The 17,719-nt window shown below is 46.9% G+C and overlaps 1 protein-coding gene across 1 annotated transcript in view; it reads left to right on the forward strand.

The window, feature by feature from the left end:
* The window catches only part of SORCS1 (sortilin related VPS10 domain containing receptor 1), a 588,550-nt gene that overhangs the window by 337,181 nt on the left and 233,650 nt on the right, over nt 1-17,719 (forward strand). The window contains exon 7 of the mRNA XM_030204718.1: nt 10,566-10,684. Within this exon, the coding sequence (XP_030060578.1) occupies nt 10,566-10,684 (119 nt within the window). The remainder of the gene's footprint in view (nt 1-10,565; nt 10,685-17,719) is intronic.

Consider the following 17,719-nt stretch of genomic DNA (forward strand, 5'->3'; position numbering starts at 1 on the left):
GTCACACGCATAACTCAAAACCATGCTCCGATCCACTCCAAAATTCCCATGACCCTCCCTTTTCTATACACCCTCTTTTGGACCACGCATATGTTTTAGACGTGGATCCCATGTCTAATTTTATGTGGGTAAGTCCCAATTAAATGTAATTAGTGCCAATAATTGGCACTAATTGCACAAACAAATTGGGAAAACACTTAAATTTGTACGTGCAATTTTTGGCGACCTTTATAGAATCGGGGAAGTATGCGTGCACTAGCTAATTTGTGCATCCACACCCATTCCTTGCCCCGATACACCCCCTGCAAAAATAAATACCGTACACAGTGCGCACAGATTCTCAAACTAATGCAGAATGCTTCAGCACGTCCTGCATTAGGCCATTTTCCTGTCTTAGGCATGTGTAACTTGCCTCACACAGCTTACTAAGGGGCCCTTTTGCTAAGCTGTGTAAGTGGCTACACGCGCCCAACGGACGCCAATTTGGAGTTACCGCCTGGCTACTGTGTGGCTCTTGCAGTAATTTCAGTTTTAAAAATAATTTGTATTTTCTGGCGTGCATCCGCTATGCACGCCAAGTGGTATTTCATGCGCATAGGTCATTACCGCCCGGTTAACACATGAGACCTTACTGCTATGAAACCTAGTACTAAGAACAGTAAAATAGCACCTCTTAGGAGTATAGTTATCAACGTGGGCTACCATTAAGATGGGTTATTTTACCACTGATTTTTGCTATTACAGCACAGGTCCCATTTCATGCAATTACCATACTACTACTCATCATTTCTATAGAGCTACAAGACGTACACAGCAGTGCCGTACCAAGGGGGGGGGTGGGGGTGGTCCACCCCAGATGCACGCCGCTGGGGGGCTGCCACACGCCCGTTGGCCGAGTCCGCTCATTCCCTCCCTGCTGCTCCCTCTGTGCGGAACAGGTTACTTCCTGTTCGGGGGCAGAGGGAGCAGCAGGGAACGAGCAGACTCGGAGCCAACAGGTGCGCGGCCCCCCCCCCCCCCCAGCAGGTAAAAATGCACCCGGGGGGGGGTGTAATTTCGCCGGGGGGGGGGGCGCACTGCACCCGGGGGGGGGGGCGCATCGGCGATCCACCCCGGGTGTCAGCCAGCCTAGGAACGCCACTGGTACACAGCGCTGTACACCTGAACATGAAGAGACAGTCCCTGCTCGACAGCGCTTACAATCTAATGAGATCTAGATCCTAACAACTGGGCTTAACAGTAAAATAACAGGTCTTAACGATAGCCCACATCGATAACTTCCCTTCTAAGAGGCCCTTTTTAATAAAAGGTTGGCTCGATGCAATGGGCTTGCTGTGCGTCAATCCAGAACTGCTGCAGGAGTCCCGACGGTAGTTCCCACCCCCAGCGCGTCATTTCCAGTGCTTTTCTATTTTTATAGGACTGGTGCTTACCTGGTGGTAATCGACCCAGTTACAGTCAGGTTAGCACGGGGGTCCTTACCGTCACCTCAGTGGGGTGGCGGTACGTGCTGCCCCTCGAAGTGGCCGTGTGGCAAGTGGGTCACTCACTGCATGACCATTTCTTTTCAAGAAAAAAAAAGACAGCCTTTTACCCTCTGCAGTAAAAGGGGGCCTCAGTGCGCCTCAAAAACACACAGCTTAGTAAAAGGGCCCCTCAGTATTTTAGTTCTTTGAGCTCCTATCTTGGTTAGGCAAAATAGAAATGTGAGAATCGAATCAAATCTAATTAAATTCTCTGTTTTATGTTTTGTTTGGTGATGAATACCTCGTTGTACTGTATCAAGTATTTTTGACTTATATATGATTCAGAATGCAAAGAAACCTGGGATGGGAAAAATGATGCAGAGAAATTAATGAGAGTTTTAAGTGAGAAGCTTTCACTTGCATTGGAGACGAGCTTTGGTAGGATGGTAGAACAGGGAAATCCTCCCATGTCTAGATGAGAGAGCTCCTGTTAAATATCGATATGAAAAGTGAGAGTTTCAGCAGTTGTGGGTAATTAAAAGAGATTTAATACAAAAAGTAATTAGAGAATTATACTTTATGAAGAAGATACACTTACATGGAGATTGTAGCGCGAAGACTATCAGGTGCATATTCAAACTTACAAGTCAGTGGTTCATTTAAATGCTGGCTGCAGTGTTTGACATTATAACCAAATGTTCAGTGCTATTTGTTATCCAGATGTTGGCACTGAATATCTGGTTATAATGGGCAGAGCCATAATTATCCAGGTCATGGAGAATTTCAGTGCTCTTTGCTGAATAACCATCTAGATAACATAGGACAGCTTTGTTACCGTTCTAAGTTATCTAGGGACCCTTTTACTAAGCCGTGGTAAAAAATGATCTACGGTAGTGTAGGCGCATGTATTGGGTGTGTGCCGGGCCAGTTTTTACGACATTTACAAAAAAGCAATGGTGCTTTTTTAATGGGACGGGAAAAGGGTCTATGGTAAAAACGAAATCAGCACGTGCCCAAAACTGGCCTGAGCCCTTGATGCCACCTATTGATCCAGCAGTAGAAGCTCACGTGCGCCACACATTCTGTGACTGGTCAACGAGCGCCAAGTGCCGATTACCGGGCGCACGTAGGAGGAAATAAATAAATAATTCATCCATTCATTATGGGCGCGTGTCAAATCTGAAATTATTATTATTTTTTTTTTATTATTTATTACATTTGTACCCCGCGCTTTCCCACATAATGCAGGCTCAATGCGGCTTACATAGTAAATTGAAATACAAAGTCATATAATAGAAATTTCAAAACATTATAGTTCAGCTTGATAGTGTATGATAAGTTGAGCTTGATAATGTATGATTAGGATAAGAGAGGGTAGACAGGTTAGGATAGTATAATTTGGGAGAAAAGGGGTAAGGAGGGATAAAATAAAGGGGAGACGGAGGAGAAGGATAAGATGAGTAGAGGGGGAATGGGATAAATAAAACCAATGATGAGGTCGTCATCTAAGTCAGAACAGAATTGGGAGTGGTGAGGATAGGTTGGGACATTAGGGTAGGCTTGCTTAAAGAGACGAGCTTTCAGCATTTTTCTAAAGGGCAAGTAGTCGTTAATTAAGCGGCTTGGTCTGGGTAGAGCATTCCAAAGCTGGCTGCCCAACAGTGGCGTAGGAAGGGGGGGCAGTGGGGCGGTCCGCCCCGGGTGCACGCCGCTGGGGGGGGGGGGGGGTGACGGCTCGCTGGTTCCCTGCTCTTTCTGCCCCGGAACAGGTTACTTCCTGTTCTGGGGCAGAGAAAGCAGGGAAGCAGCAGAGCCGACGCAGCTCCCAGTGACGTGCACTGGGGGCGGATCAGCCCTCCCTCCTGCCCTCCGCTGCAAGGTAAGGGTGCGTTTCGGTGGGGGGGGGGTGCGCTCCGGGGGGGGGGGTGCGCCGTGCCCTGCACCCGGAGGGAGGGGGGCGCAGCGGCGACCCGCCCCGGGTGTCAGGCACCCTCGCTAAGGCACTGCTGCCCAAATTACTGCCGGGAGGGCACGCTGGCACATGCTGCACGCACATAGAGTCTACCGCAGCTTGGACCCCTGAGATAGTTATCCAGTACTGAGTACTGATGTGAATATTTCTGCTCCCTGGCTCTACCTGGGCTCTGCCCTGGACCACCCTGGCACTCTTCGGACAGTGCTGGGGCAGGCTGCAGAGATTTTCAGCAGCTTTATCTGGACAATGCTTCTGAGAATCTGGGCCCAGTCAGTGTCACTTATTTGGGAAGCAGAATCTGCTACCCAGATAAGTGCTGTTAGCTATTAGGTTCTATATATAGTTTGATATGAGCATTTTATTTTTTGTTGCATTAGCTATTTCGACTATAGGAATTCATCAAAGGACCTTGCTTGGATAGTGACTGATTTGTTGGGTTCTACAGGGCCCATTGTTGATTTTTAATTTGTACACTACTTTGCCATTTTTATACAAAAAGCGGTATATCAAGCTCAATAAACCATAAACCATTGTTGAGAATAACTCTCTAATGCCTGATATGAACATTTTTCCTGGTGTGAAGTCAGAAATATCCATGAAAAAGTAACAGATTTTGTTCACATACCATCTTTGGAGAATCCATAGTATCCAGCTCTCAGAACTGAGTTTTGACCCAATAGACAATGAACTGCTGAGGAAGTGTGATTGTGCTAAAGGCTTCTACCAATGCACTAGGTCTTTCATTTCAGGTAATTAGAAAAGATAATTATGGGGCCCTTTTACTAAGCTGCATAGGCACCTAAGCGTAGCCAACCGCCTGTCTACCGTGTGGCCTATGCAGTAATTACATTTTTGATGTGGATCCGCTACGCGTGCCTGCTGGTGTGCAGCAAAAATCGGGTAGTAACTCCGACTTGACACACTTAGGTGATTACGGCACGGTTAACGTGAGAGACCTTACCGCTAAGTCAATGGCTGGCAGTAAGGTCTCAGATCCAAAATAGACGCGCACCAATTTTTATTTTGCCGCACGTCCATTTTCGGCAAAAATTAAAAAAAAAAATTTTCTACAGGCAAGCTGAAAAATGGATCTGCGTGCGCCCAAAATATGCGCCTACACTAGCACAGGCCATTTTTCAGCGCACCTTAGTAAAAGGACCCCTATGTTAATTTGAGAAAGCTTTAGCAAATAATGCTTTGCTGGAGGATGACAAAGAAGGGGTTTTGAATTTAGCGCATATCTTTCTCATTAGTAGCCCAAGGTGGGTTCAATTCAGGTACACTAGCAGGCTTATTTTCGAAAGAGAAGGGCGCCCATCTTTCAACACAAATCACAAGATGGGAGTCCTTCTCACAGGGTCGCCCAAATTCACATAATCGAAGGCCGATTTTGGGCGTCTTCAACGGCTTTCTGTCGCGGGGATGACCAAAGTTCACGGGAGCGTGTTGGAAGCGTAGCAAAGGCGGGACTGGGGCGTGCCTAACACATGGGTGTCCTCGACCGATAATGGAAAAGAGAGGGGCCTCTCTGACGAGCACTTGGGCGACTTTACTTGGTCCATTTTATTTTACGACCAAGCTTCAAAAAGGTGCCCAAACTGACCAGATGACCACTGGAGGGAATCAGGGATGACCTCCCCTTACTCCCCCAGTGGTCACCAACCCCCTCCCACCCAAAAAAAAAACCTTTTTAAATATGTTTTTGCCAGCCTCTATGCCAGCCTCAAATGTCATACTCAGGTCCATCACAGCAGTATGCAGGTCCCTGGAGCAGTTTTAGTGGGTGCAGGGCACTTCAGGCAGGCAGACCCAGGCCCATCCTCCCCTACCTCTTACACTTGTGGTGGTAAATGTGAGCTCTTCAAAACCCACCAGAAACCCACCATACCCACATGTAGGTTCCCCCCTTCACCCCTTAGGGTTATGGTAGTGGTTTACAGTTGTGGGGAGTGGGTTTGGGGGGGATTTGTGGGGCTCAGCATACAAGGTAAGGGAGCTATGCACCTGGGAGCAATTTGTGAAGTCCACTGCAGTGCCCCTAGGGTGCCCGGTTGGTGTCCTGGCATGTGAGGGGGACCAGTGCACTACGAATGCTGGCTCCAAATGGCTTGAATTTGGTCATTTCTGAGATGGGCGTCCTCGGTTTCCATTATCGCCGAAAATCGGGGACGACCATCTCTAAGGACGATCTAAATGTTGAGATTTGGGCGTCCCCGACCGTATTATCGAAACGTAAGATGGACGCCCATCTTGTTTCGATAATACAGGTTTCCCCGCCCCTTCGTGGGGACGTCCTGCAAGGACGTCCTCAGGAAAACGTGGGCGCCCCGTTTGATTATGCCCCTCTAGGTGTTTCCCTGGCTCCGGAAGGCTTGTACCTGAGACCATGGAGGCTTAAGTGACTTGTGGGTGCAAACATCCACAGTTTAAAAAATGTTCTTATTTGGCTTCTTTTAAAGATGCTCTTTATGGAGTCCGCTTGCTGTGAAAATTGCCGGCCAAAACTCCATTCGTTAGCAAAGATTATTGAACATATAGTTACTGTAAATCACAGCCCAGGCATTCTTGAATGAGTCATGAGGTCTTCACCAGCAGCTACTGAGTTCAGGGTGGATTTCAGCACCAAGAGTACTTTGCCCTCCCTATTTGACATGCGGCTGAAAGCTTTCTTCAGGTTTTTCACATAAGAATAGCCATACTGGGTCAGACCAATGGCCCATCTAACCCAGTATCTTGTTTCCAACAGTGCTATTGTTCTTATCCTGCACATTTGATATGGTAGATCATTTCTCTCCAAGGGTTCTAATTCCATTTTTAGTACAGGACACCCAATGACTATTCGTGACATAATTTTGCATGCACTGCTTTCATTGTATGCAAATCTATATCATGCATATTCATTGCGGGTATCCTGAAAACCTGACTGGTTAGATGTGTCCCAAGGACTGGGTTGAAAACCCTTCTTCTGTTGTACCAGCTAGAGAAATTAGGGAGTAAGGGAGATGCAAATAAATGGTTTGTTTTCAATAGAGAAGCAGTATTAGGAAAAAATATTGGGGAAAACATATCAGGAACTAATGAGTGTGAATTGTTTTCAAGAGAGCTGGAAAGTCAAGCCACCAAAGTCACAGTGGAAGGGACCCTTTAAAATTGCAGGGACTATATGTGGTGAAGGATCCATTCAATTGGGACATCAGTGAAAGTTCACCACTTCCTTAAGTGAGGGCAAATTTATTAAAAAAATGTATAAAAAATTCCACTTATACATTTTTTACACATGAAAATAAGTACATAAGTAATGCCATACTGGGAAAAGACCAAGGGTCCATCGAGCCCAGCAACCTGTCCACGACAGTGGCCAATCCAGGCCAAGGGCACCTGGCAAGCCTCCCAAACGTACAAACATTCTATACATGTTATTCCTGGAATTGTGGATTTTTCCCAAGTCCATTTAGTAGTGGTTTATGGACTTGTCCTTTAGGAAACCGTCTAACCCCTTTTTAAAACTGTCAAGCTAACCGCCTTCACCACGTTCTCTGGCAAGGAATTCCAGAGTTTAATTATGCGTTGGGTGAAGAAAACTTTTCTCCGATTTGTTTTAAATTTACTACACTGTAGTTTCATCGCATGCCCCCTAGTCCTAGTATTTTTGGAAAGTGTGAACAGACGCTTCACATCCAACTGTTCCACTCCGCTCATTATTTTATATACCTCTATCATGTCTCCCCTCAGCCATTTCTTCTCCAAGCTGAAAAGCCCTAGCCTCCTTAGTCTTTCTTCATAGGGAAGTCGTCCCATCTCCGCTATCATTTTAGTCCCCTTTCGCTGCACCTTTTCCAATTCTGCTATATCTTTCTTGATATGCAGCGACCAGAATGTCCTTTTATATAATTTTATATAATTACTTACATCATGGCATAAGCATGTATAAGTATGCAAGGTGATAAGAAAGCATTTATTGGTATGTGCTCCGAATGTATTTATTCCTGCAGGCACAGTTTGAGCAGAGCAGGGGTGGAGTTGCAATGTACGATCATATTTTGTAAAATGTATCAGGCCATGCATAGAGTACATGTACACATTTACTCCTGATTCAGAACAGGTACAAATACATGTTTTGATATTCACCTGCTGTAGGATCTGATCCTGGGAGTCTATTATGTAAAGGTTCTACTGGTGTCCTGATATAGCTTGAGCAAAGCTTTTTTAAGCACAAGCAGCAATTATAAAATCAGGGGCCCTTTTACTAAGCTGCACTAATAAATGGACTTGGCTCAGCCTAATGCAGGACTTTGCCATGCGCTAAGCCCATTTCTAGCGCAGTCGTAAAAGAGGCATTTTTTTTCACATTTGTTGAATATCGAGCCATGTGCCAATGTTAACATTAGCGCATGACCATTTTTCAAAAATGAATACGGGAGCACTTACTCCCAGTGGCGTAGCAGGGGCGGCTGCCACCCGGGGCGGATCGCCGCTGCACCCCCCCCCGGGTGCAGACCAACACGACACCCCTCCCACCGGCGTGGACACCCCCCACTGGCATAGCGCCACCCCGATACGGTCCTCACCTGCCTACGAGCTCCATCCATCTGCAGCGCTGCTGTAAAGAAGAAATCGCTTCGTCGGCCATTCCCTCACTCACTGTGTCCCGCCCTCTGACGTAACTTCCTATTTCCTCAAGGGCGAGACACAGTGAGTGAGGGAATGGCCGACGAAGCGATTTCTTCTTTACAGCAGCGCTGCAGATGGATGGAGCTCGTAGGCAGGTGAGGACTGTGTCGGGGGGGGGGGGGGCGCTGCGCCGGGGGGTGTGTGGACGGATGCACCCCCCCACCCATTGACACCCGGGGCGGACCGCCCCCACCGCCCCGCCCTTGCTACGCCACTGCTTACTCCTTCTTATTTAAGGGGTGCTAAGGGATCTCGTGTTATTCATGCATGGAAGAAGTAACTAACTTGTTAGTCTCACTCACACACACAAGGATTGACTCGGGCTGCACATACTGCAGCGGGACATGTTTATCCACTCCTACCCTAGCTGAGGTAATATTTAACCATCTCTCTGACCTCACGCGCAACTTTCTTCAAATCAGTCACCTTACTTTCTAGTTCTTCCTACTTTTTTTACTCATCTATATGTTACAACTTTGCCTTACCCTTCACCACCAATTATAATGTTCTAGTACATATTCCTACTTATAATCGAATGAGAAAAATGCCCAAGTTCCAATCTAAATCGGGAGATGGACGTTTATCTCACAAAAACGAATAACGCGGTATAATCGAATGCCGAACTTGGACGTTTTCAACTGCACTCCATCGCGGAAGCGTACAAAGTTGACGGGGGCGTGTCGGAGGCGTGGTGAAGGCGAGACTGGGGCATGGTTATCACCCGAACAGAGATGGGTGCCTTTCGCCGATAATGGAAAAAAAGTGCTAGGGCACTTTTCCTGGACCCTTTTTTTTCACGAATAAGGCCCCAAAAAGTGCCCTAAATGACCAGATTACCACCAGAGGGAATCGGGGATCACCTCCCCCGACTCCCCCAGTGGTCACTAACCGCCTCCCACCACAAAAAATGATGTTTCACAACTTTTTATTTTCACCCTCAAATGTCATACCCACCTCCTTGGCAGCAGTATGCAAGTCCCTGGAGCAGTTGTTAGGGGGTGCAGTAGACTTCAGGCAGGTGAACTCAGGCCCATCCCCCCCTACCTGTTACAATTGTGCTGCTTAATGCTTAGTCGTCCAACCCCCCAAACCCACTGTACCCACATGTAGGTGCCCCCCTTCACCCCTTAGAACTATAGTAATGGTGTAGACTTGTGGGCAGTGGGTTTTGAGGGGGATTTGGGGGGCTGAACACACAAGGGAAGGGTGCTATGCACCTGGGAGCTCTTTTACCTTTTTTTTGTTTTTGTAAAAGTGCCCCCTAGGGTGCCCGGTTGGTGTCCTGGCATGTGAGGGGGACCAGTGCACTACGAATCCTGGCCCCTCCCACAAACAAATGCCTTAGATTTATTCGTTTTTGAGCTCGGCGCTTTCATTTTCCATTATCGCTGAAAAACAAAAACGCCCAGCTCACAAATTGTCGAATAAAACCTGGACGTCTATTTTTTTCAAAAATACGGTTCGGTCCGCCCCTTCACGGACCCATTCTCGGAGATAAACGCCCATGGAGATAGACGTTTTTGTTCGATTATGCCCCTCATTATGTTGTCATTGCAAGTAGTATACCATGCCATACTTTGTATTGTTGTTCGAATATTTTTACTGCTCTAATTGCCTCTTGCTCATGTTTGATCTGTTCTTACTGTACAACGCCATGAGTGAATTCCTTCAAAAAGGCGGTAAATAAATCCTAGTAAATAAACAATAAATAAACCAGTTAGCCTGGCGATAATTTGTGTTTTTTTGCCAGGTACTTGTGACCTGGCTTGGCCACTGTTTGGAAAGCAGGATACTGGGCTAGATGGACCATTGGTTTGACTCAGTATGGCTACTCTTATGTTCTTATGCTATGTACTGTAAGCATTGCCATACTGGGCCAGACTGAAGGTCCTTGAAGCCCAGTATCCTGTTTCCAACAGTGGCCAATCCAGGTCACAAATACATGGCAAGATCCCAGAACAGCAAAACAGAAATAAGCAATGGATTTTTCCCCCAAGTTCATCTTAATAATGGGTTATGGACTTTTCTTTTAGCACACTAGGGGGTTCTTTTACTAAAGCAAGCTAGCGTTTTTCAGCGTGCGATAAAAATAAGTGTGCGCTGCTAGAGACGACCATATATTTGCATGGGCATTTCTAGTATTTAGCGCACGCTAAAACCACTACTGCTCCTTAGTAAAAGACCCCCCCCCCCCCTAGCTGAATAGGGCTTCCATGCCCATTCTCCGCCTCTGGCACTCTCCCTCCAGAAAGTAATTAAATAAATACTGAATGCATAGCGTGCACAGATGGCAAAACTAACACAAAACACGTTAGCCTGTCTTGCATTAGGCCATTTTTCCTGCTATAAGTACAAGTAGAAATAAAGAGCACAGGGAAATTAAGGGAATCAAACTGTTCTAATGGGATGTTGTACCACGTCACTATCAGATATCTTTGTTTTGCTTGCTGCAGATGCCCAGTATATAACCTGCAGGATGCAGAACTGCAGTGAAGCTGGGAGAAGTCGTCCGTTTCCAGGCTACATTGACTCCAACTCTCTGATAGTCCAGGATGATTACGTGTTTGTTCAGGTATGGAAGTCCACCTGTGTTCATTTGTTCCAAATGTATTCCTCTGACTGAGCGTTTCAATTGTACCTCTCATGTGGCCTAGCCAGTGCATTTTTTCTAACGAAAACGGTGCCGGTACTCAAATTCCAGGCCACCCTTCAGAGGAGGGGTGATCATTGAGGGACTCAACTCACTATAGCCAGCCCCCCTGCAACCAGTCACAGAATCTATGACAAGGCAGAATTGGTGTGTAGAGCCTGAGCTCTTTCATTAAAACTTGGGGACCATGGGTCAATTTTAGCAGATGATGGAAAAGGTGCCGGTACTCAGTACCCCCAAGTACCCCCACAAAAAAAGCCCTGGGCCTATCTGGATGTTTAAATTCCAAGTCTTTAAATGTTGGATCCTTATTCTGGAGAGAGAATGAAAGAAAATGCTAATATGCCTCGGAATGTCTTTACTGCGTATGTGAAGGTTGACTCTATACCTGAGCATATTCTTTATGTAACATTTGCACGCATGAATGTACAGAATACCAGCATTTTCATGGTTAAGTGTACACTTATGTGCAGCAAAGTGACTATCATATTTTTATGTACCGTATTTTTCGGACTATAAATCGCACTTTTTTCCCCCAAAATTTGGGAGGAAAATGGGGGGTGCGTCTTATAGTCCGAAGGTAGCGTTTTTGAATATCGCCGAGACCGTCAGAAAGCAGTGAGGAGCACGGAGAGCAGCGCGATGGGCAGGAAAGAGGGGGCTCTTTCCTGCCCCGACGTCACTAGACCGCCAGGGAACATGGAATCGTGTAAGTACGGGACGGCGGTCCAAAACTCAGACAAGACGCACCGGAGCACCTAGGTTTTAGAGGAGGGAAAAAGGAAAATTTTATTTTTCCTATTTCCCTCCTCTAAAACCTAGGTGCGTCTTATGGTCCGGTGCGTCTTATAGTCCGAAAAATACGGTATATAAGACCAAATTCTATAAATGGCAGCTAAAAAATCAGCACGGATAAAAACATTCTTAGCGCTATTCTATAAACCTTGTCTAAAATTAGGCACGGTTTATAGAATATGCATAGCGTTTGTCCCCACAACTAAAGTTTAGGTGTGACCATTTACACCAACAAAAACCTGGTATACATGCCCACCCTAATTTAGGCACAGATCGGGCGCATTCTATAAAATTGCACATAATTTTTAGGTGGCCGTGACCAGAAGGATGCTACATAACATAGTAACATAGTAGATGATGGCAGAAAAAGACATGCACGGTACATCCAGTCTGCCCAACAAGATAAACTCATATGTGCTACTTTTTGTGTATAACCTACCTTGATTTGTACCTGTCCACTTCAGGGCACAGCCCGTATAAGTCTGCCCAGCACTATCCCCGCCTCCCAACCACCAGCCCCGCCTCCCACCACCGGCTCTGGCACAGACCGTATAAGTCTGCCCAGCATTATCCCCGCCTCCCAACCACCAGCCCCGCCTCCCACCACCGGCTCTGGCACAGACCGTATAAGTCTGCCCAGCATTATCCCCGCCTCCCAACCACCAGCCCCGCCTCCCACCACCGGCTCTGGCACAGACCGTATGTCTGCCCAGCACTATCCCCGCCTCCCAACCACCAGCCCCGCCTCCCACCACCAGCTCTGCCACCCAATCTCGGTTAAGTTCCTGAGGATCCATTCCTTCTGAACAGGATTCCTTTATGTTTATCCCACGCATGTTTGAATTCCGTTACCATTTTCATTTCCACATAGAGAGGGGTATAACCAGCAGAAGAAAGGAGGTGTTGATGCCCCTTTACAAATCATTAATGAGGCCCTACTTTGAGTATTGTGTTCAGTTTTGGAGGCCGTGTCTTGCTAAGAATGTGAAAAGACTTGAAGTGGTTCAAAGAAAAACTACAAAAATGGTATGGAATTTGTGTTTCAAGGCATATGCTGACCTAAAAATGTATACCCTGGAGGGAAGGAGAAACAGGGGTGATATGATGTAGACGTTCAAATATTTGAAGGTATTAATCCGCAATCAAACCTTTTTCTGAGATGGGAAGGCAGTAGAACTAGAGGACATGAATTAAGGTTGAAAGGGGGCGGACTTAGGAATGATGTCAGGAAGTATTTTTTTCACCAAGAGGGTGGCAGATACCTGGAGTGCCCTCCTGTGGGAGGTGGTGGAGGTGAAAATGGTAACGGAATTCAAAAATGCATGGGATAAACACAAAGGAATCCTGTTGAGAAGGAATGGATCCACAGAAGCTTAGCAGAGAAATGTCTTTGTAGTAAGTGAACCAGTTGTCATATGGCCATTTCGGGGGGGGGGGGGGGAGCACTTACCGCTACCCATTGAGGTGGCAGTAAGGTCTCCAGCGCTAACCCAGGTAAGCACTGGCGCTACAAAATAGAAACTATTTTTGTAGTGCCAGAAGTGGCACACACTTGGGGGTGGAAACTGCTGCTGGGATCCTGTGATAGTTCCAGATTGGTGAGTGGCAAGTGTGTTACATGTGCGCCAGCCCTTTAGTGAAAGGGCCCCTTAGTTAAAAAGCCTCTATATCAGGGGTGTAGCCAGACTTCGGTGGGAGGAGAGTCCAGAGCCCGAGGTGAGGAGGCACATTTTAGCCCCCCCCCCCCCGGTGCCGCTGACCCCACCTGCCATTGCCGACCCCCCCCCCTGCCGCCTCCATTACGAACAACAACTTTGGCCCCCCCCCCTGCCGACGACCCTCTCGACCCCCCTCCCACCACCAACCCTCTCCCGCCGCCACCGTCACCTACCTTTGCTGGCGAGGGACCCCAACCCCTGCCAGCCGAGGTCCTCTTCTTCCGGCTCAAGGCTTCGTTCTGTTTCTGTGAGTCTGACGTCCTGCATGTACAATGTGCAGGACGTCAGACTCAGAAACTGAACGAAGCCTTGCGCCGGAAGAAAAGGACCTCGGCTGGCGGGGGTTGGGGTCCCCCGCCAGCAAAGGTAGGCAATGGCGGGTTGGCGGCAGGAGGTGGGGTGGAGAGGGTCGTCGTGGCCCCCATGTAGCTACACCACTGCTCTATATGTTTGCACAATGAGATCCATTAAGGGAATGACCTCTGAACAGAGACATGTAAGCAAGGTTATAATCAGTAAAGTACTACAACACTTTCCATCACACTATAGCTCAAATGCCTTTTCTGAAAAGTATCCCTTTTTCCCTTTTCAAAACTAATCTTAGCAAGTAAGAAAGATTAGAGCAAGTGCTGGGTAATGGCTGGGGATCCGGACCTTCCCCTCCTATCTTTAAAGGTTGCTGCTTCAGAAGCTGTTGACCCCAATAACAGTTCTGAACAAGCCTGAGCTGTTTCAGATGTGGACGATGGCTGTCTGTATTGCCGCAAAAGAAATTGCAGATGTGCCTCATGCTGAATAGGCCAAGCAAGTGACGGAATGACAACCTGTCCCTGGGGACAATACCAATTTCTTTCTTTCAATTTGTCTCCGAGAAATCAAAATGAAATGCCTGCAGCAGGCCTTTAAAGCCCTACGGACACTCGGCTTGGTTTTTGCTCACTAAAGGCAGAATTAGAAACAGGTTAAAGATTCATGAAAAATAGAGGGGGAACAGCAGACTGTCACTTGAAATAACCAGCAGTTTTGAATCAATAATAAAAAAATGAGCTTACCTATGGGCCTTTTACAAAGCGGCGGGAAGCCCAACGCGGGCTTACCGCTCGCTAAAAAGGAAGTACCGACGGGCTACCGCAGCAGCCCCGCAGTATTTCCCACCCCCAGCGTACCATCATATCCGGCACTATAAAAATATATTTATTTTTGCAGCTACAGGGTCTAGTGTGGGAGCCCTTACCGCCACCTCAGTGGGTGGCGGTAAGGGCTCCCCCCCCTGAAATGGCCACATAGCAAATGCTTTACTTGCTGCACTGCCATTTCCTACAGAAAAGAAGCACTACCCTTTTACCAGCTGTGGTAAAAGACTCCCATCAAAAACACTCACCGACAGTGGTGTAGGAAGGGCGGGGCAGTGGGGGCGGTCCGCCCCGGGTGCACACTGCTGGAGGGTGCAGAGAGCAGCTGCGCGCCTGTTGGCTCTGCTGGCTCCCTGCTCCCTCTGCCATGGAACAGGTTACTTCCTGTTCCGGGGCAGAGGGAGCAGGGAGACAGCGGAGCCGACAGGCGCGCAGCTGCTCTCTGCACCCTCCAACAGCCAAGAATGCACCCCGGGGGGGGAGGGGGCTTGATGTGCCGGGGAGGGGGTGTCATTGCGGTGGGGGGGGGGGGTGTTGTGCTGGGGGACAGACGCCACTGCACCTGGGGGGGGAGTGTGCAGCGGTGATCCGCCCTGGGTGGCAGCCGACCTAGGATCGCCACTGCGCACCGATACCAGTGCAGGCCCCCTTTTGCCACAGCTTGGTAAAAGGGGCCCTATGTATCTTGCCTTTAGGATATGTTTATTGTGATGAAATATATGGCCAAATAATTCTGGATGGTTGTATTTAAAGAGGCTAATATTCAAACCGCGGGAGGTAGACGGGATGCATCCCACCGTCAACGCTGAGCCTGGATATTCAATGCTGGACTGTTTTTGGTGACTGGCATTGAATATCCAGTCCTATTTCGACCTAACCAACTTCCGAAAATCGCTAAAAAACAACCTGTTTAATAAGGCATACTACAATGCTACATCCTAAACACCAGACAACGAAACTTACACCAGACCTGACAAAACCGAACTCTTTATACGTTGATTGCATCAGGTACTTCGACACGAATGAACTTTAACGTACCACCTCTTTATTTCTCTTCCCGAAAATGAATTCTCTATACTTGACTGCTTAATCTACTCTATCACCTATGATCTGTAATGCAATACCAACTTGTATTTCTCATGCCGGGAATGGTGATCGCCATCAAGGAACAATGTAAGCCACATTGAGCCTGCAAATAGGTGGGAAAATGTGGGGTACAAATGCAACAAATAAATAAATAAAAAATCCAGGTGTTTTTTGGCAAGTTTAAATTTAACTGGCCAAGCCGATATTCAGCGCTGACCAGTTAAGTTTAAACCAGCCAAAGACAGGCCTGCTATTTCAGTGGCCTGATGTGGCTGCTAAACGTAGCTGGCGATGCGCCAAATATTAGCAGATAGCTGGTTATATCGAACAATATAACCAGTTATCTGCTAAGCACTAAACAGCAATATTCAGCGGGAGATAACTGGCTGCCCACTGCTGAATTTTGCCCAATAGCTAGTTAAGCACCATTTACCGTATTTTTCGGACTATAAGACGCACTTTTTTCCCCCCAAATTTGGGAGGAAAATGGGGGGTGCGTCTTATAGTCCGAAGGTAGATTTGGCTGGCTGGCTGGCTGGCTGGCTGGCAGGCCGCCCGCCCGCCCTCCGAGTTCCGGATCGCCGTCAGGGTTACCTCCTTCCCCCCCCCCCCCGGCCCTGTCACCACTTCTCCCTACTCACGCGATCTTCCCTGGTGGTCTAGTGACGTCGGGGCAGGAAAGAGCCTCCTCTTTCCTGCCCAGCGCGCTGCTCTCCATCCTCCTGTATGCAGCCTGACGGTCTCGGCGAGATTCAAAATGGCCGCCGAGACTTCAATTCTTATGGTCCGGTGCGTCTTATAGTCCGAAAAATACGGTAACCAGCCAGGAGACATTCCTGGCTGGTTAAATGGTTTAAAATATTAAGCGTAAAAAGTTTAATTATTATAAATTTATTAGGGGCCTTGTTACTAAAGCGTAGCACTAAATGCTTCATGTCCTATTGAATACCTATGAGCCACATGACACTTAGCTCATGCTAATGTCCATTAGTGTGCACTCAGCTCTAGTGAAATAGCCCCTAAATGGTGAATTCATCAAAGATTTAGCACGCGCTAAATACATTAGCGCACCTTAGTAAAAGGTATTAATCCGCAATAAACATTTTCCAGAGACGGGAAGGCAGTAGAACTAGAGGACATGAATTAAGGTTGAAGGGAGGTCGACTCAGGAATATTGTCAGGAAGTATTTTTTCACCGGGAGGGTGGTAGATCTCTGGAATGCCCTCCCGCGGGAGGTGGCGGAGATGCAAAGATCCAAAGAAGCTTAGCGGAGATTAGGTAGGAAGGCCAGTACAGGGCAGACTTCTACAGACTGTGCCCTGTTTGAGGATGAATAGGTTTGGATGGGTGGGGTAGACTTTTTCAGGGGCTTTGACAACAATTTCAGAAATTTTAGAACAAGGCCAGTGCTGGGCAGACATCTATGGTCTATGTGCTAAAAATGGCAAGGATAAATCAAGATCAGGAATACATATTATTCACAATATTATGTAAGCCACGTTGACCCTGCAAATATGTGGGAAAATGTGAGATACAAATGTAACAAATAAATAAATAAATATGATGTATCACATCATACCATATGTAATGATTTTATCTTGTTGGGCAGACTGGATGGACCGTACAGGTCTTTATCTACTGTCATCTACTATGTTACCATGTTATGTTTTAGTTAGTGGGTATGTGCCATTTGTTGATAACTTTGTGTACCCATTAATTTTATACCATAAGTGAACTTTTTATTGTGACTGTAATTTATTAATTGACCCTAGTTCCTTATACTGTATGGGCAAATATTGTCATGACTCAGTTGATGTGATCCTTTTGGTCGCAGTGATTTACAATTTATTATTATTATTATTATTATATATCCAGAAGCTTAGGAATTATCATGGTATCTTCATAAAATGTAGCTTGAACCATGAAAAACTGTCTTCTGTAAGAGTGCTGTTGTCAAATCTTGAAAGGTTCTAGGACTGAGCGATTTTGGTCCTTGATCTATTGTGTGGACATTTTAAAACTATTTACTCATCAGGACGCAGGCATTTTGCACCGAAACATGGCCCGTGTCAGGTTTATGAATAAAGGACCAGTGTTTATCCCAACCTTGACGGCCCTTAGCGCTGTTTTGTTCACTGCTTCGTGATTCTGTGCTTTGACCCTCTCTGCGTTGCTCTGTTGTCAAGTCTGAAATTATAGAAAATGAAAATTGAAAACAGCGCAC

This window comes from Microcaecilia unicolor, chromosome 5 (assembly GCF_901765095.1).
Source record: "Microcaecilia unicolor chromosome 5, aMicUni1.1, whole genome shotgun sequence".
Lineage (NCBI taxonomy): Eukaryota > Metazoa > Chordata > Amphibia > Gymnophiona > Siphonopidae > Microcaecilia > Microcaecilia unicolor.